The sequence below is a fragment of the Haemorhous mexicanus genome, chromosome 9 (genome assembly GCF_027477595.1).
Source record: "Haemorhous mexicanus isolate bHaeMex1 chromosome 9, bHaeMex1.pri, whole genome shotgun sequence".
Classification (NCBI taxonomy): domain Eukaryota; kingdom Metazoa; phylum Chordata; class Aves; order Passeriformes; family Fringillidae; genus Haemorhous; species Haemorhous mexicanus.
Window position 1 is genome coordinate 1,286,007 of NC_082349.1, and position 19,673 is coordinate 1,305,679.

General features: G+C 52.0%; 1 protein-coding gene across 1 annotated transcript in view; it reads left to right on the forward strand.

Moving 5' to 3' along the window:
- Positions 1-19,211, forward strand: part of LRRC7 (leucine rich repeat containing 7) — a 62,043-nt gene extending 42,832 nt beyond the window's left edge. Inside the window, exons 16-24 of the mRNA XM_059853538.1 lie at positions 4,912-5,023; positions 5,229-5,409; positions 6,278-7,958; positions 9,615-9,764; positions 13,149-13,268; positions 14,687-14,905; positions 15,133-15,225; positions 17,102-17,176; positions 18,905-19,211. Of these exons, the coding sequence (XP_059709521.1) occupies positions 4,912-5,023; positions 5,229-5,409; positions 6,278-7,958; positions 9,615-9,764; positions 13,149-13,268; positions 14,687-14,905; positions 15,133-15,225; positions 17,102-17,176; positions 18,905-19,012 (2,739 nt within the window). The 3' untranslated portion in view covers positions 19,013-19,211. The remainder of the gene's footprint in view (positions 1-4,911; positions 5,024-5,228; positions 5,410-6,277; positions 7,959-9,614; positions 9,765-13,148; positions 13,269-14,686; positions 14,906-15,132; positions 15,226-17,101; positions 17,177-18,904) is intronic.
- The last annotated feature ends 462 nt before the right edge of the window (positions 19,212-19,673 follow it).

The following is a 19,673-nucleotide window of genomic DNA, read 5'->3' on the forward strand; positions in this document are numbered from 1 at the left end:
GCACTCTGTTCAATTTCAGGGATGCGAGGTTGGCACGTGACAGGAGGATGGGCCATCTCCATCCCATCCCATTTAATCTGTTCAAGGCTCCTTGGGTCTGCCTGGCCCTGTGTGCCAGGAGGTTCTGCCCTCGGGATTGCTGCCAGGAGCAAGAATCCAATTAACCCTGCCCAGAGTTGATGAGGGCATCAGGAGAGCTCCCAGGAGCTGCCCTGCTGGTGGCTCCCAGCGAGCTGCAGAATCCAGCTCTCCCTGGGGTGTTGGCCAAGCACAGGGACAAATCCTACCCCAGGATTAATCCCTAAAAGGTGAATTCCTACATCCTGCAGCCCTGCTGGAGCTTGGTTCTCTTACCCCACCAAAGGAGGGGAATCCCTTCCCATGGGAGCTGAAAAGCTTTTGGAGAGGTCTGCAGGAATGCCAGCATTCCTGAAAGCCTTGGCAAAGCTCTAATGCTGAAAGGAAATAAATGAGGAAAAACATTTTCCTTCTTTTTCACTCCTTTGTTATCTGAACGTTGTGATAAACTCCCTGTCCTTGAAATATCCCTGTCTGTAGCCATTCCTGTGGGCAGGAATTGTTCTCCCTCAGATTTCCACGTCTTTGGCACAAATATTACACATTCAGCTGTAGCTGCTCTCTCAGTGCTGCGTTTTATTTGCAGTCAGACATTTTCATTCCTTAAAAAAATAACCCCCCCAAAGTTTTCTCTTCAAGCTGGCTTCAGAAGACTTCAACTCCAGGCACGATTTCAATTAGGACTAAAATATTGAAGTTAAATATTTAATTTCAACTAGAATAGCTAAGTTAAATCACTCATGTTTCCATCTAAATCTGAAATCTTCAAGTCCACCATTATTCCTTCTTACTCATTAAATTCTCACTGTGTAAATCTGGTCCTTGAACCAGCTGGTGACTCAGGCCATGAGTCTTGACATTCTGCTCTTGTGGCTGGGTATATAGAATTTATTTTGTGTTATCTATCATTTGAACTTGAGTATTCTCAACAGCTTTCTGTGGGTTTTCATTATCCCTGCGTGTTTCCACCTGGAATTTGATCCATGTGGCCTGGAAGAGGTTTTAGGTGTTTGGTCTCCAGAAATCAGTGGTTTGTTAATATTTGTTAAAATGATGGTAATTTTGTTCAATGAAAACACAGGCATCCCAGTGAGCTGAGCCCCAGCAGGGTCCTGGGGGCTGGCAGAGCCAGGGAATGCATCCCCACGGAGGAGGAGATGGCAGTGACACCACAAACGTGGGATGCAGCTGGGGACACATCCCTGGGGGTGTGTGTGGGCACAGGGATCTCACAGAGCCCTGCAGAAAGAGCTGAGCTGCCCCAGCCAGAGCCTGGGGTGACTCCTGAAGTGCCACCAAAAAATGGGAGTGCAGTTCCCTCCCTGCAGGGCTGGGAGCTCCCCCTGTTCCCAGCTGAGAGGAGATTTCAGCTCCTGAGCTGGGATGAGGGAACTTTTCCAGATTTTCATTTCCCTGGGATGGAGGCAAGAGTGGGAGCACAGCTACTGCAGCAGCTGAAGGAAAGCAAAGGATGATCTTGTCCTTCCCAGACGTTAGGAGGGGTTTTCAGCTCCAGTCAGGGGGGTGCAGACACACTTCCCTCTCCTTGGCTTCCTGCACCAGGATAAAACACACGGAAGTGTAGGCAGAGGGTGAATGGATTTTGAACAATATTGGCCTGATTTCAGTTGTAACCCACTAAATAAAACATAATTAAGCTCCATTTGCTTTGCAGATAATTAGCAGACAAACTCCAGCCCGGAGTTAAAGTGCACTTTGAAATTGCAGGTGTGTGTGATGTAGCTAAAGGCTGAAGGCAGTTTCTGATCCCAGGTAATTGAATTTCAGGTGCACTGCTCACTTTTCATCCTCAGATAAGCTGGTTTCTGATCTCTTTTGGCTTTTCCTGCAATTAATTTGCACGTGTCTCTTCAGAAACTGTTTCTAAATAATGAAAGGGAGCATCTGGAATGAGGAGCTGCATGTCAAATCCACTGTACATCCTTCACCTCCATTCACAATAAGCAAACAATGTCTTGATTAGTCATCAATTAAAACAAACCTCTTCATCATTCTCATTCTTCCTGGAAGATGTGAGTTTTGGCCAAAGAGGAGTCTGGAATTATTCAGGGAGTTGTTCTGCTTTTCCATGAGAAACAATGAGAAATATCAAAATCAGCAAGTCAGGTCTTTTAGTTCCTGTTCTTGATGGGTTTGCATTGAGAAAATCCCACATTTCCTCTGCCTCATCCCTTCCCAGAGCCCTGGGCTGCTCCAGGCAGATTCCAGGAGTCTGATCTTTCCAAACATTCTGTCCCTCTGGATTAAAATTTAATTTAATGTTTATAATTTCATTTAATGTTCTTGTGTCCTCAGCCTGAATATTTGGTGATATTTCTCTTGCCAGTTGTTTTAATGGTTTGTACCAGGTATTTTCTCCTCACCACAGTTCTCTGCCCTCCTCCTGCATCCTTCCCCAGTTAATCCTCAGGAAGAAATCCTGAGGAATAAATCCTGAGGAATAATCTCCAGGTACCTACTCAACAGGATTGCATTTATCTCCTCCCTTTCTCCTTGCAATTTTCTTCCTATTAGTGACCTTTTTGTTCTTCAGCTTGTAAGAAAAAGGTCCTCTTAAAGAGAGTGGAATTCAATGGAATATGATTTGGGGTTTTTACAGTGTATTTCACACATTCATGGCAGACTCACAAATGCCAGAGTGGTTCTGTCAAAAGTGCATTGGTTTTTGTTGGCTAGCTGGGCTGGGGGATGAAAAGAAAAGGAAAATGCTATAAAACAGGGAACTTCATGCACCTGAAGTTCACCACCTTGTCAAAAATGGAACTGCTGGGTCTTCCTCTCCTCCAGCAAGGTGGGGGCAGTTTAAGCTTAAAACTCCTGGAAGTTTCATGGCACAATATTGGGATTCCAGGTCCAAGGTAAAGAAACCAAAGAGCCCCCCAGGAGCCCCCAGCCTGACCCTGAGCTCAGCCAGAAATCACCTCTGGAGGCCCCGGGCAGGGAGGAGAGAGCCCAAGGCTCAGAGGTACAGGCACACCTGGGCTCAGGTGGAGACCTCACCCTCTGCTCTGCACCCCCACTGCCCCCAAAGCTCAGAGGTACAGGCACACCTGGGCTCAGGTGGAGACCTCACCCTCTGCTCTGCACCCCCACTGTCCCCAAAGCTCAGAGGTACAGGCACACCTGGGCTCAGGTGGAGACCTCACCCTCTGCTCTGCACCCCACTGCCCCCAAGGCTCAGAGGTACAGGCACACCTGAGCTCAGGTGGAGACCTCACCTTCTGCTCTGCACCCCCACTGCCCCCAAGGCTCAGAGGTACAGGCACACCTGGGCTCAGGTGGAGACCTCACCCTCTGCTCTGCACCCCACTGCCCCCAAGGCTCAGAGGTACAGGCTCACCTGGGCTCAGGTGGAGAACTTCACCCTCTGCTCTGCACCCACACTGTCCCCAAAGCTCAGAGGTACAGGCACACCTGGGCTCAGGTGGAGACCTCACCCTCTGCTCTGCACCCCCACTGTCCCCAAAGTTCAGAGGTACAGGCACACCTGAGCTCAGGTGGAGACCTCACCCTCTGCTCTGCACCCCCACTGCCCCAGCACTGGGCTCCCACCAGCTGGTCCCACTGCACTGGGAAAGGGCACTGGGAAAGGGCACTGGGAAAAGGCACTGGGCACCTGGGGAGCACCAGGGGAATCCTCTGCATGGGGAGGGGAGGGCTGGGTCACTCCATGTGGGAATCACCATGGAACTGCCTTAAATATTGGCCCTGAGGGCTAAACTGAGGATGGCTCTTTCTGAGAACGTCCTGCCTCCAGTAGAACATCAGATACAGAGGGTTTGAAATGGCTCTGGTGCAAACAGAACTAAATTCTCCAAGGATAAATCACATGGCAAATGCCTCTGCAAATCTCTGTCACTACAAAAGGTATTTAATGGCAGTAAACCCCTGAAAGCTTCCTCCTTGTAAGTGAAAACAAGAAAATGTTTTAAACCTTGTAGCATTAAACATTCTTGCAATGCAGATTTGGTTTGGGTACTCCAGTTTAAATTGTTTCTCTAATTATTACATCTCTCCCTCTGGCCTTCCCTGTCCAAATCAGTGGAGAACTTTTTCAGCCCATCAGGGTGCAGAGACCCTCCTGTGTCACCCACCCCTGTCTCCCCAGGACACCCACCCTCCTCATCTCTGAGCTTTCTGCGGGGATGAGAAAAGCCCCAAAATTCCCCTTGGTGCCTTCATTCCCTCCTAGCCACCCTAGGGGCCTCACTGCCCTAATTTACAATTTCTCTTTCTAAGAATGAGTCCCACTTTCCCCCCCCAGTCTATCTGGGGATATTTTCAGCACATGTCCTGTTGCAGGGCCTGTGTGAAGGTCAGGTGTGCTGAACCCTCAGGCAGAAGTTTATTAAATCCAAATAATTTTAATTTAGCCACAAACTCCTCAGAGACAAAGCCATTTTAATTAAGTACAGCTCCAGGGACAGCTGAATCTCTGGAAGGACTCACCAGAAATAACTGAGCCAGGAATCCTCCCTCTGAAATACCAATTGTTTACACGCAATTAGTGTTTGTTTCTTTCTGCTGGCAGCATTTTTGGTGACCTTGACTTCCTCTAAAATGTTTACAGGGCCTTGATGTATCTTGCAAGTTCCATCTGGTTTGTCCACATTTCCATAACGAGCACATCACCCTAATTTTGAGGAGGATTAATTAGAACTTTCTGCTGACAAATTAGAACTCCCTGCGCTGCCCGTCTGGGGGGTTTGGGGTGTTTGAGTGACCACGAGGAGAGGGCTGTGAACTGTTTGTGTGCTGCAGGCTGAAGCGTTGCTGTTCCCTGTGCTCACTGTGCCTTGTTGTGTCCCTCAGGATGCCTTTGGACATCCTGGCAGCGAGATGAGGATAGGGGAGCTCCGTCCTTCCATGCCCGAGACACCGCTCTACCCCCCCAAACTCGTCCTGCTGGGTAAAGACAAGAAAGGTACTGATGGATTTGCAGCCTTTGAGATGAAACCTTGTGGTGGGGATGTTCCACCTCTGCTTGTAAACCGTAGCCCGTGGACATTTGTGCACGTATCAGTAGAGCCCAATGCCATGCAATGATAGATTTGAGTTACAAATGTGTTTTTCTGGTGTTCCGTTCCCGAGTGCCACCCCCTGAAAGCGTTTGCTGTGTTTTGTTTCAGAGTCGACAGATGAGTCTGAAGCAGATAAGATCCATTGTCTGAATAACAGCGTTTCCTCAGGCACTTACTCAGACTATTCCCCTTCCCAGGCTTCCTCAGGGTCCTCCAACGCGCACGTAAAAATGGGCTCCCTGCAGACCACGGCTAAAGAAGCAGTGAATAACTCTTTGTGGGGGAACAGGTGTGACATCTTTCCTGACGCAGCTTCTGCTTCCCTTTTGTCCTCTCTGGGCCCTCGGAGCGACCCTGTTAGGGCGTTTGGGTTTAAAAATCCCCGTTTTTGTCCCACGTTGGCTGGGCAGAGATGGCCACCCTCCACATTCCATAATCCCACAGCTGGTGATTCAGCTCTGTGCCCTCTCCAGGTGTTAATGCTCCTGGAGGCGGAGCTGCAGCTGTCGGTGTCCCATCATTGCTGTCCCAGCTCCCTCTGCCCTGGACCTCCAGAAAGGTTCTTGGAAAGCCATGACCTGCACTGGAAACATTCCAGGAGCAGCCTGTCCTGTCTGTGCCTGCCCTAAATCCCCTCACGTTGCTCCCTCCACAGCTCTGCCCCGTTAAAGAGCTGGATGGGAACAGGCAGAAAAACTGCCTCTGGCGTCTCTGGTTAAAAAGTGGGGGGAACCTTCTGCTGCACTCATCCGTTATTTTTACAGCGGGAAACTCTGTTCAGCAGGATTTCTGGGAGCACAGCACGGAGCCAGCCAGGCCTTTGAGTGACTTCTTAGCTTCTCCGTGCTCCGGGGCAGAAACCTGCTGCCACCGTTCCCGTGCCAGTGGCACGGCACCCACGGAGCTCCCCACAGCTTGAGAGTAGCTCGGCTGAGGCTAAAAAACACCGAGGGGGCAGGTTTGATTCCCGGACTCAGTGATCCTTGTGGGCCCTTCCAGCTGGGAATATTCCGTGCTAAGCATCCCCGGACTGTCCCGGTGCGATCCCGAAGCCAGGGCGCAGACGGGAGAAGGCCGAGCTGCTTTCCAAGGACGATGGGCGCTGGCGTGCCGGGACAGAGGACATTTTATCTTGTTCCCCTCTCTTGTCTTTGCAGGCTGGCCCAGTCGTTCCCACAGCCCCTGGAGACCAAGCCATTGCTGAGCCAGCGGGAAGCGGCTCCGGCCGGGAACGTCCCGGCGCGCCCGGAGCGGCGCCCGCTGAGCGACGCCTTCGCCGACAGCTGGAACGACGGCTCCCACTACGACAACACGGGATTCGTGGCCGAGGAGAGCGCGGCAGAGAACGCCGGCACCAACCCCCTGCTGAGCACCAAATCCAGGAGCTCCTCCGCCCACGGGCGCCGGCCGCTGATCCGGCAGGACAGGATCGTGGGGATCCCCCTGGAGCTGGAGCAGCCCGCGCTCAGAAACGCACACGACTCTGAAGTGCCTCCTCCCAATCCTTGGCAAAATTGGACCAGAACCCCCAGTCCTTTTGAAGACAGGACAGCTTTTCCTTCCAAACTGGAAAGCACCCCCAACACCAGCCCTTTGCCCGAGCGGAAAGATCACGTCAAGGAGTCTCCCGAAATGACGAGCACTTTCACTCCAGGAATCCCGTGGGAATACCACGACGCCAACGCTAACAGGAGCCTCACGAACGTCTTTTCCCACGTGCACTGTCGCCCGGACCCTTCCAAAAACGTCATCTCCATCAGCAAGAGCACGGAGCGGCTCTCCCCGATGATGAGGGATTTAAAAACGAACAAGTTTAAGAAGTCGCAGAGCATCGACGAGATCGACATCGGTGCGTACAAGGTGTACAACATCCCCCTGGAAAACTATGCATCCGGGAACGACACCGTGGGCCCCCACGAGAGGGTGGACAAGCTGCTGGGCCCGGAGCACGGCGTGCTGAGCATGTCCCGCAGCCAGTCCGTGCCCATGCTGGACGACGAGCTGCTGACCTACGGCAGCGTCAAGGTGCAGCCGCAGCACAAGGCGTCGGTCACCAAGAAGGTTTATCAGTTCGACCAAAGCTTCAACCCCCAGGGCGCCGTGGAGCTCCCGGCCGACAAGCGGCTCCTGCCGCCCTTCCAGCTCAACGCCGAGTACCTGCCCCAGCCGGCCAAGAGCCTGCCCCAGGAGCTGGTGAGCCCACGGGGCTACCGCGGCTACGCGCCCGTGGAGCCCATGTTCTCCTTCTCGCAGCCCTCGGTGGGCGAGGAGCCGGCGGCCGCCCCCTTCCCCGGCCCGGCCGCGCGCCCCGGCTTCCTGCGCAGGGCGGATTCGCTGGCCAGCTCGGCGGAGATGTCGGTGTTCCGCAGGGTGGGCGAGCCCCAGGAGCTGCCCCCGGGGGCGGACAGGTACGGCCGGGCCCCGTTCCGCGGCGCCCCGGAGCGCCAGGGCAGCATGGCCGTGCCCGAGGCCCAGTTCCTCAAGCGCAACGGGCGCTACGAAGACGAGCACCCTTCCTACCAGGAAGTGAAAGCCCAGACCGGGAGCTTCCCGGTTAAAAACCTCACGCAAAGGAGGCCCCTGTCGGCACGAAGCTACAGCACAGAGAGCTACGGCACGGCCCAAACGCGGCCGGTCTCAGCGAGGCCCACCATGGCAGCTCTGCTGGAAAAGATTCCGTCAGACTATAACTTGGGTAACTATGGCGACAAGCCTTCCGATAGCAGTGATATAAAGCCGAGGCCTCCCCCTGGGAAGGGAAATGAGAGCTGTGCTAAAATGCCCGCTGACTGGAGACAACAGCTACTTAGACATATAGAAGCTAGAAGGTTAGACAGGGTATGTTTGGCATTTCTCTGCAATTAATGCCTTTAGTCGTGTGTTTCGCTCTGTCAAACGATTTGCACGTGCAGTGGTGACCGCCAGAATTCCCAGGGATGAAATTCCTGCCGTGGTGTCAGAGGGACCGGCCCGCCGAGGGCCCTGGGGGTGCTCAGCTGGAGTGAGGGATCCCAGAAAATCCAGAGGCTCCTCACTGATGATGCCCCTCGGGACGGTCGCCGGGGCGGTGGCTCCGGGTGCTGGGTAAATCCCGAGGCTTCACGCCGATGACGTTCCTTGGGGCAGTCACTGGGGTGGTGGTTCTGAAACCTGGGTAAATCCGGTGCCCGTCACTGGGGTGGTGGCTCCTGCAGCTCTGCCCAAAATCAGGAAGAACCCTGAGGTTCTCCCCTGCCCATGGAAGCGCTGCTGGAGCCACCAGGTCAGTAACGACCGAGAGCTTGGAGAGGTGCTGGGCACGTCTCGGCAGTAAAAGGGAATAAAGGAAAAAGAGAATAAGTAATAAAATGTATTTTAGCTCTGGTGTCACTGTTAGTGCAGGGGTTTAAAAGTGTCTATAACTGAGAAATATCCCTGGGTATCCACTGCCACGGTTCTGATGGGAATGTGATCATTACTCCTTTTAGCTGTAGGAAGTTATGCTGATTTGCCTTCTATCCAAAGGGTACTTTAGTGCATGATTCAGTCATTACCTATTTAATGACCTAATCCATGAATCCGATTTACTCCGTGATCTGAAGTGGTTGTGACAAATTCCTGTGGTGAAATGCATAAGGGGTCATTGCCACATGAGTCCATACACTGCTTTATGCTGGAGCCTCCTGAGTTTGGTGTTAATATCCTCCTTACCTTCCAGTCGCTGGGATGTGATGATATTCAATTACCCTTAAGGATCAAATGGGGAATCTTCAAAAAGGGGCTCCAAGGCTGAAGCCTTTTCCTCCCTCAGCTCTTCTCCTTGTGCTGTGTAAACCCACTGGAAACTGCCTCCTACCCAGGGAAACCAGTGCCCCCCGAGCAGGGCCCTTCCTGGTGCAAACAAACCCTTGCCAGGTGCTGTTGGCTCAGGGAACACCTTTACACTGGGTGTACAACGTGTCTGAAGGGTGCTTTAACCCTGGAAAAGCTGGCACTGGTGGCTGTCCCTGACCCCTGCGAGGTGGTTCCTGCTGGGTGCAGAGCTCCAAGGAGCTGGGCTGGGCTGGGCTGGGCTGGTAGGAGCCCTGGGGAGCAGCCCCTGTCCCTGGGGTGGGCACAGCACCCGTGTCCCTGCCCTGCCCAGCTCATCCCACGTGGGCAGCCAGGATTTTGGGGAGCAGAACTGCTCCTCCACGCCAGGCACAGCCCTGGCTGCACAGCCCACCCCAAATTTGGCCTTTTTTTTGCAAAAGCGAGACTTGTAGCAGGTGAAGTCCAAATCCCACCACCCCCCTTGTGCTGTCAGCGTGTCACCAAGTCCTCTCTGGTGCCCATTTTCTGTACGAGGAGCAATGTACTCGCTGTGTGTGACCAGTGCATGCCTGGAGGAGCTATCGATACTCGGGACTGTTTGTTGGCTTAAACTAAAACTCTGTGAACTTAACCATGTATGTGTGAGACTTAATTCTGAGCATGTGTGTTCATATGTGTCCCGTGGTTGTTTCCTCTACTCAGAGCGCTGCTTACAAACACCACACAGTTAGCCTTGGCATGCTGCACTCTGGAGGGGTTTCAGCCATGCATGCCGGCCGAAGCATGACTTTAAACTTGCAGCCTAAATCTAAATTTGAAAACCAAATGCTTCAAGAGCTACCTCTACCGAAAGTAAGTATGGGCCAGCCAGCATTGCCGGCATTCCCGGTTAATTAACGATCCTTGCTTCCTCCTGGTTTAGCTTCTGCCTCTTCCTCCCGCTTTTAGGATGCCCGCTCCACAAAGCAAGGCTGGCAGGGACGCAGCTCTGCCCCGTGGTGGCCTTGCTTTCTGGATTCCGGGGCTCCCTGGCTGTCATTCCTGCTCTCCTGCTCTCCTCACACACGCCAGCGCTGTCATTCGCTCAGGGGGGAGCGTGGTTTGCTCTGGGACTGTTTGAGCCTAGAAAAATGGGGGTGGAAATGTTAAACAGGCACCAGGGGACAGGGATTCTAATACTTGAGCATTAATTGGGTGTGCTGTAATTCCTGATGGGTTTTGAACACGTTACAACACCCAAACCCATTTTTAACTACGAGAAACGCCTAAAAAAGAGAATATTTCCCTCATTTATTAGCTGTTTATCTTATGTTTATTATCAATGTATTGTTGCCCAGTACAGACGTACAAAACCATGTATTCCCAAGGAACATCTGAAGGGAGAGGCACGCAGAACAAGGCAGAGAGGGCCATTCCTGCAGGATTCTCAGTGCCAGGGAGGGATGCTGAGAGCTTTTCCTGCATCCTGAGGGCATGGCTCAGCCTCTCCCTGCCCTGGCACAGGGGCTGAGGGGACAAATCAGCAGCAGCAGCAGCAGCAGCTCTGTGAGTGATGAAAGGGCAGCAGAGCCCAGATCCCAGCGTTCCATCTGCACTGGGAATGGCCAGGCTGGCCCCTGTGGAGCAGCAATTCCCAAAGGAGCCTTCCAAGGGTTCAGAGCTCAGACCCAAGGGTTTGAGGAGAGCAGGATGATGCAGCAGCAGCAGGAGCTGGCCCAGAGCTCAGCCCTGCTCCTCTTGCCGACCTCCAGCCGGAATTCCCGGCAATCCAGGGCAGGATGGCAGCACCCAGGGAGCAGTGCCAGGCCTTCCCCACTGTCCCCACCCTCCATGCCCTGTCACCTCCATGCCATGCCCCGCCAGGCTCCCGTGCTGCTCTGGGTCTGTGCTGCTCTGTGGTGGGGCGGGAGGCTCCGAGGGGACCCCTGGATGTGTGTGCTGGGCAGGGACACCCCGGTGTTGTCTTTGCTTCCCCAGACCCTGTCTGTCTGCTCAGGTTCTTGTCACCAATCCCTGGAAAAACCCGTTGGGCATCAGCCCCAGAGAGCGGTGCTGGTTCACTCCACAGGTTGGGAATGAGGTGGTCTGAGGCACTGCCAGGGTTTTAGGCTGTAGGTGAACGTGGATATTAATGGTGGATGTCTGAGGAAACCCAGGAATCTGCTCTGTGACCTATTTTGGGGTGTGGTCTGATGTGGATTATTCTGCTTTCCTCTCTCCCCAGCATTCCATTGCTCCATGTCCATAGAAACTGTGATGCTGAACTGCACTGGGGGGTTGTTCTCTTGCTGTACTGGTTTAGGAAGGTTATTGTTGGGAAAGATCCCCGCAGGGGGAAATGCCTGTTGGAAAAATGCCGTGTATATTTAGTGTTGTTTAATTTTATTGCTTCACACCTTCCACAGAATTTGCATTTCCTAAAGAATCCAGGCCACAGCAGTTGAATCCTTGCCTCTTCTGCTCCCTCCTTCCCGTGGCCTGGATTCAAGAGAGTAATGAGTGAGCTCTGGCTGTCAGGAAATCAACCTTAACCATGCATTGCCTTGAAAATGTTCATGACATCGATCTGCTCCCTGCAGAAAACGTGGGAAGTGCTGCTTTTCCTCTTTTCCCCAGATTTCCTGGAAGTGGAGCTGGGTTGCAGCCTGTCCCAGCTCAGAAAAGGGCCACAATTTTGGGGGCAAATTCCTTTTGCTGCAGCAAATGAAATCCCAGGATTTCCCTGTTTCTGGAGGAAGCTGAGAGCGCTCTCTGCATTTTCCCTTTTCCCTCTGGAGGGCAAACTCCTCTCTGCAGGTCAGGCCCAGCTCTCTCCAGAGGGATCCTTTCCACTCCTGGCTGCCAGTGAAAAGTTTTAGAAGTTTGTAGTTTGGTGCAGCCCATTCCCAGGATGGGAATTCCCACCTTGCTTGGGAATGTCAGAGAGGCTGGGCCCATAAATGGATCCCTTGGGGTGTGAGCAGATCCCAGGGCAGCTCTGGAGGGAATTGCTCATTTTTCCATTTTAATGGGGGTAAAGAAAGCTCTGCAAGGAGATCCTGGGCTTTAAACAGGGGAAATGTTTTTTCTAGTGGTTTTTCATGGAAGGAAAAGCACAAATTCCATTATTTTTCTGGAAGATTTCTTGAATGATGAAAGAATTGTAATGGATGTTTCCTTTCATTTTAAATAGTCAGGGTTGGACTTTTTTCAGTTCACCTCAGAGATGTGATTTCAATCATAATTTCCTTCTATTTACTTCTCAACTTCTGTCCAAAAACAGTTTTTAATGGAAAAATTCCCACCTTTCACATTTCAAAGCAAATTTGATTAATTCTTCATCCATCTAGAGAAATGTATCCTGATTTTTTTTTTTTTTTTTTTTTTACTCGAAGCTGGAGAAGAGATGCCTGGAATGGCCGAGGGGAAGAATAGATATTTTTTGCTCCTTTGCAGATTCCCATTAATCAATAAGCACTGAAGTGTGCCAGGTGCTGTCTGTGGCAGGACAATGCCAGAATTTTGGGAAGTCTGACACCCAAAAGGTGTTAGGAAAGCTCCCAGTGATGATGGAGAAACAGAGGGACAGACCATGGAAACTCAGGGTGGGGCAGGAAAAGTCCAAACCCCCTCCAAAGTCCTGAAAACAGGAATGAAACAACCAGGGGGAAAAGTGCCAAGGAAGAAACACGGAACAGGAGAGAAAAGGGAATTATGAGCATTGGGGAAACTTTCCCTGTGTGTTGTGACCATTCACGATGAGGCAAACATCGAATTCCAGGTTAATATTGTACAAAAAACGTCCCTGGCACAAGGCAGGAGGCTCTGGGAGCTGCACCCGGAGCCAGCAGAGCCTCGGCGCTGCCAGCAGGGGATGTTTGCTGCAGAAAACACAAACAGCTCCTTTGCCTCGGTGGCAAATCCTTCCTAAGAAAGCTCCTGCTGCTGGAATGAGCAGGGAGCAAGTCCCAGCCCCAGAATTAACGCCGGGCTCTTTAAGTATTGGAATTCCGCCTAAATCCGTTTCTCTGAAAGTAACGAGTCCCGTCCAATGAGTTTTCTCTTCTCTCTCACCATTCATTATTCTCATTATTTCTGTCCTGAGCCTCTCCAGCCCTCCTGCTTGCAGAGAGCCCCCGGTGACGCTGTGCTGGTGGAGCCCTGGGCAGGCTGGGCGCTGTGTGCGTGCTGGGCTGTTGTGGCTGAGTGTGGAGGGTTTGTGCTGGTGACTAAAGGCTGCCCTGCCTTTGTGAACAGACCCCGTCGCAGCAGAGCAGCCTCCTGGACAACGGGCAGGACGAGGTGGCCGTGGGCAGCCCCTGGACCCCCTACCCGCTGGGCCGGCGGGACGTGCCCCCCGACACCGTCACCAAGAAGGTAAGGGGTGCCAGCAGGCACGGCCCAGCCCTGGGGACAGCCCTGGGGACAGCAGGACAGCCCTGGGGACAGCCCTGGGGACAGCAGGACAGCCCTGGGCAGCACCCGGGGCTGCTCCAACCCTCAAAGCAGGAATGCTGTGGTTGAGGGCGGTGTTTTCATGGGGCCCCTGATGCCTTGTGCAGGCTGCTCTGGAGCAGAGGCTGGGCAGAGTTCCAGATTAAAGCAGGGATTGATTCCAAGGATCTCCTCCATGGATCCAGCTTGAGCAGCACCAGAGCCCAGCCAGGGCTGCCCCCAAGATGACCCAAAATGGCCCCAAAATGCACGGCTGGGCACGGGGTCTCTCCCTGGGATCAGCTCTGCTCCATTTGCACCTTGCAGTTCATTGTCCCAGCCCAGCTTTAGCCCAGGCACTCCCACCCTGCTTGTTTTTCTCTCTCCAGCCCACGGGGTTTGTGCTCCTGGGCTGAGATTTGGCTCATTTGTCCTTGGTGCCCAGCTGGAGCAGGAATTGTTTTATCTCCCTGCTCTGTGCAGAGCTCACCATCCCTGATGTGAAGTTCAGACCCACCCACTAAAGCAGCACAGAATGTGAAAATAGAAAAGCCAAACCCTGAGGCATCACCCCTTTGTGTGCTCTGGCTCTGCTGTGGGCAGGGGGCACAGAGGGCTGGGCTGTGCTGCTCCTGCCCTGCTCCTGCAGGGTCTCATCCCGAGGTCTCACCCCAGGGATGATGCTGAGTCCATAAACAGCACGAGGGGTGGGATGGCTGCAGCCCAGCCCTGCACAGGCACTGCCTGCCCTTTTGCTGATAAACTCCCTGGAAAAGGGTCTCTTTCTGGTGCTTCTGTGGTGGTGGACATTGAATTCCAGTGCTTGGAGCTCCTGGCTGCCCCTCCCAGCCCCAGCTCTGCTCAGCAGCGCTCTGACCATAGAGCTGGAGACTGGAGAATCCTCACGGACCCGTTGGAGGAGGAGCTGCAGGGACGAGCCAGGATAATCACAGGGATCACTGTCAGGAGATCTGCCCTGCCCAGCCCTGAAGTCCCAGCAGCGAGTGACCCCACGGTGTGCCCAGAGGAGGATCCCAAGGAGCTCCTGCTGCTCCCAGCTTTATCCTTGGCTTCACAGGGAGATGCAGCCAGGGATCCATGAGCGCAGGAGGGCTGCCGGGGGTGGGAACAAAAGCCACTGCTCCCAGAGATGCCTCCAGGCACGGGAGGAGGAGGGAAGCTGGTGGTGCGGGATGGAGCTGGGCGGACAGCCGAGTTGTTGGTCCCTGACCTGCGGGAAATCGGGATGAGCAGTGCCAGAAGCGGGCGTTTGGCAGCTCCGGGGGCCGTGCCGGGGCAGGGCGGGGTGCGGGGCCCCGGGAGCCGCGGGCGGGCTGCCCTGACGCGCTGCTGGCCCACAGGCAGGTAGCCACATCCAGACGCTGATGGGCTCGCAGAGCCTGCAGCACCGGAGCCGGGAGCAGCAGTACGAGGGCGGCATGAACAAGGTGACCATCCAGCAGTACCAGCCCCCCCTGCCCATCCAGATCCCCTCCTCGCAGGGCTCCCGGGCCCCCCAGCCCCAGCGGTGCCTCATCCAGACCAAGGGCCAGCGCAGCACCGACGCCTACCAGGAGCAGGTGAGCCTCGGGGGCTCGGGGCAGCTCCCAGGGGGTGGTGCTGTCAGGTCCCCTGCATGAGCTGAGAGGGGAGAAATCGACTCCAAGTTCTCAGAAGGCTGATTTATCATTTTATTCCGTTTTGTGGAGTGCGGGGGCTCAGCTCCTCCAGGGAAATGGGATGTGAGGGCAGGAGGTGCCTGCCTGGGGCAGGGTCCGGTGCTGACATCCCTGTTTTTCCTGCCTAGTTTTGCGTGAGGATAGAGAAGAATCCTGGCCTTGGGTTTAGTATCAGTGGTGGAATAAGTGGACAAGGAAATCCATTCAAACCTTCTGATAAGGTAAGTTTGAAATTCCTGTCTCCCTGCTCCTGGTTTGAGAGGTCACAGAGTGGAGGCAGAGAAAGGGAGTGGATATTTGTGCCCCTCTGTTGATGCAATTGAAAGATTTTTTTCCCTGTTCTTAGCTTTGTCCTTGGGTGGATTTTTTGTTGTTTGTTTATTTTGGCAGAGTGTTGTTTGCTTGTTTTCCCAGTTAAAGAAGTTGAGGGAATCAAGCATCAATCCCATGAGTGTCTGGCCCATATTCCCTGGATAAGAAAAATTTTTGGGCTGTTTTCTGGAGAATTGTCTCTCTTGCTTTTTAAGAGTCACCTTAGACCGCAAATAAACTTCTAATAAATTAATTAGAGTATATTATATTATATTATATTATATTATATTATATTATATTATATTATATTATATTATATTATATTATATTATATATATTATATATATTATATATATTATATATATTATATATATTATATATATTATATTATATTATATTTATATTATATTATATTATATTATATTATATTATATTATATAGATATATATATAAAATTATATCTTTTAATATCTTATCTATAGTATGTTATTATATTATATTAATTATATTATATTGATTCTATTCTATTCTATTCTATTTATTCTATTTATTATATTATATTTATTCTATTTACTATACTAAAGTCCAGTATCATCCCTTGAGGCTGGAATTGCAGGGTTTGTAGCTGCTGTGTCAAATCAAAGCAGCCTGGAATCCCTGGATCCTTACAGAGCCCGTGGCAGCTGATGTCTCCTGTACTGGGAGTTAAAACTGACACCTGGTGGTGGTCAGGGACACTCAGGGCTCATTTTGGGAATTGCACATCTCAATAAATCCATTTGCAGTAGAAGGAGGCCACGAAAACTCCAAGGTGTGCTGAGTCCCAGCTGCCAGGGCTGTAGGATGGGGAAGTGGACCCTTACCCCTGTGGATTTGTGTTTGGTGCCACGGAACTGGCTGGAGTTTGTTGGAAAAGGAGAGCACATTCCTGGAGCTGATGTTCTTGGATAACACTGGATTCACGTTGCAGGGACAGTGGGAACTTCCATAAATATTTCCAGTAATGAAATTGAAGCTGTGCTTCCTAGAGGAAGCAAAGATTGCTGTACAGATTAGGCTATGCACTATTCCAATAATTAACACTTGCTCCTTTTTAATTTCCCTCCTGACAAGCTGCCACTCGTGCCCTGCTCATGCAGGACTTTCTTTGTGATGTGGGATTTTAGTGTGAGATTGTGGTGGTGCTCACAGGGGTCCCAGGACGAGGGAAGAGATGAGAATCTTGACTCCATGTTCCAGAAGGCTGATTTATTTATTATTTTATGATATATATTATGTTATATTAAAAGAAAATTATATACTACAACTATACTAAAAGAATAGAAGAAAGGATTTCATCAGAAGGCTTAAAAGGAATAGAAAGGAATGATAATAAAGTCTTGTGACTGCTCAGAGTGCCAACACAGCTGGACCTGTGCTGTCCTGTCCATTGACATGGACCAATCAAAGATGCACCTGTTGCATTCCACAGCAGCAGATAATCATTGCTTTTCTTTTCCTCTGAGGCTTCTCAGCTTCTCAGGAGAAAAAATCCTAGCAAAGGACTTTTCAGAAAAGATGTCTGTGACATAAGATGACCCACAATTATTGCTAAGTGCTGGGGGTCCCAGGGAGCTGCTCCACCCCCAGACTGGAGTTTGATAGCAAACAGAATAAACCAGTTTGGTGTTAGCCCATCTCAGGGCATGCAGAGCCCCCAGACCCCAGCTAGGGAGGGAGCCCTGTGTTTTTTGGGATGTAGTTCTTGGAGAAAGCATCCTAACCTGTGTTACTTCTGACTTATAGGGTATCTTTGTTACTAGGGTTCAGCCTGACGGCCCCGCCTCCAGCCTGCTCCAGCCCGGAGACAAAATCCTCCAGGTAGGGATGCTGGGGCGTGCTGGGCTCAGAGCTCAGCCTGGAAGCACAGAGGGTGGTGTCTGCAGCAGGGCTGAGCTGCCTGGGGCCTTTGGGGGGGCTGCAGCATTGATTTACAGCTGTTGCCCAAAGCGCTGTCAGCCCGCGTTGAATCAAAACCCGCGGGCAGAGCCCCAGGGCAGGGACTGTCCCCTGTGCTGGGGCACCCCCAAACCTGACCATCCAGGGCAGGGAATGGAGCTGGGAAGGGGCTGGAGAGTCCCTGAGGGAGCTGGGAAGGGGCTGGAGAGTCCCTGAGGGAGCTGGGAAGGGGCTGGAGAGTCCCTGAGGGAGCTGGGAAGGGGCTGGAGAGTCCCTGAGGGAGCTGGGAAGGGGCTGGAGAGTCCCTGAGGAGCTGGGAAGGGGCTGGAGAGTCCCTGAGGGAGCTGGGAAGGGGCTGGAGAGTCCCTGAGGAGCTGGGAAGGGGCTGGAGAGTCCCTGAGGGAGCTGGGGAGGGGCTGGAGAGTCCCTGAGGGAGCTGGGAAGGGGCTGGAGAATTCCTGAGGAGCTGGGAAGGGGCTGGAGAGTCCCTGAGGGAGCTGGGAAGGGGCTGGAGAGACCCTGAGGAGCTGGGAAGGGGCTGGAGAGTCCCTGAGGGAGCTGGGCAGGGGCTCAGCCTGGAGCAGAGGAGGCTCAGGGGGCCCTTGTGGCTCTGCACAGCTCCTGACAGGAGGGGACAGCCCCATGTCAGGCTCTGCTCCAGGGAGCAGGGACAGGAGGAGAGGGAGCAGCCTCAGGCTGGGCCAGGGAAGGCTCAGGGTGGAGAATTTTTCCCTCAAAGGGAGGTCAAACCCTGTGCTTTGTTTGGGCATCAAATCCTTCCTGCTTTTCCTGCTGAGGTCTGACAGTGCCTTCCCAGTCATTCCCAGAGAACTCCAGAACTACAGAATTCCAGAATTCCCAGAATCACTGGGCTGGAAGAGACCTCCAAGATCATCTAGTCCAGCCCAGCCCCAGCACCCCAACCAAAGCCTGGCACCCAGTGCCACATCCAGGCTTTGTTAATCACCCCCAGGGATGGGGACTCCACCACCTCCCCGGGCAGCCATTCCTTTCTGTAAAAAACTTTTTTCTTGTATCCAGCCTAAATTCCCCTTGGTGCAGCTTGAGGCTGTGTCAGGACCCCGATCAGCCCCAGCCATTCCCCCTTTGTCCCCCTCAGCACCTCATTCCAGACTCTCCAGCCAGATCCTCCCTCTGAGTCTGTCCCTGTCTGTGCCACCAGCTGGGGCTCAGATCCATCTCCCCCCCAGCCTTGGCCCACTGTCCCCCCACCCTGGCCCATGATCTCCCTCTGGATCCCTCCATCCCACAGTGCAGAATTCTGGGATTCCATTAATGCCTGGTTTTGGCGCAGCTGTCAGTGGATTTGGAATCTTCCCTGCCTGGAATTTGGATTCCTCTTTCCCAGAGGAAAGGTATTTTATTGTGTGGAGGCTTTCAGCATGGTCAGAGCCCAGAGCTGTCCCAGAGTCACAGGATGATTTCAGTGGGAATGAAATCACTCCTTGGAGCCCCCAGCCCAGCCCTGAAGCCATCCCACAGAGGACAAGAGCAATGTGTGCTCTGTGCTCATGAGAAACCCTCATGTGTTCATCATTTATTTCAGCCTTGCTTTTCATTGCCAAGCAGCCCTTTTCTCCCCCAAAACAAGGCACTGAAGCCTCTCCCCTTGTGTTTTCCCTGCTGCAGGCCAACGGACACAGCTTTGTACACCTGGAACACGAGAAGGCTGTGCTCCTACTGAAGAGTTTCCAGAACACAGTAGACTTAGTTATCCAACGTGAGCTTACTGTCTAAATATTTTTTTATAAATAGTAAATATGTCTAGCCAGATCTAATGTTCAAAAGGATTTATACATAGGAAACCAATTTTTTGCCAATTGCTGGACCAATGGCAAACGGTAGTGCCAAATGTATAATACTCTATGTTAGTACCAATCATCGGGAGAAAATATAAGAATTAACTCTATAAATATATTGTTCATGTGGCTCCGTATTAGTTTTACTTGTCAGCCTCTGGCTGTGCATTGGTGCGTTTTTTTAACCAAGTTCCTTCTTAAAAGTCAATTTCATATGATTTCAAAACACAGAAGCACATACAAATCCTTTAGGAATTCTGCTGTCCATCAGAAACACTGCCTCAAAGTTGTATATGCCTTTATAAAGATGAAATATATTAACCTGTACTTCCCATGAAATATTTCTATCATGTCGCATACGAAAGTATAGAGAAGAAAATATTTTCATAAACACCTCAAAGAAAGTATATATTAAATTAAATTTAATAATGTTCATTTATTTTCAATGCAAAGATATTCTATGCCTTATGAAAATACCTGTACATATGCCGTGTGTATAGCTGGCTCCGTAGGGATCAGGAACAATTCACTACACAGGGTGAGAGACTTCTCCAGCTGTAACTCTGGGACCTCGGGACAAGGAGCCCACCTGGGAATGG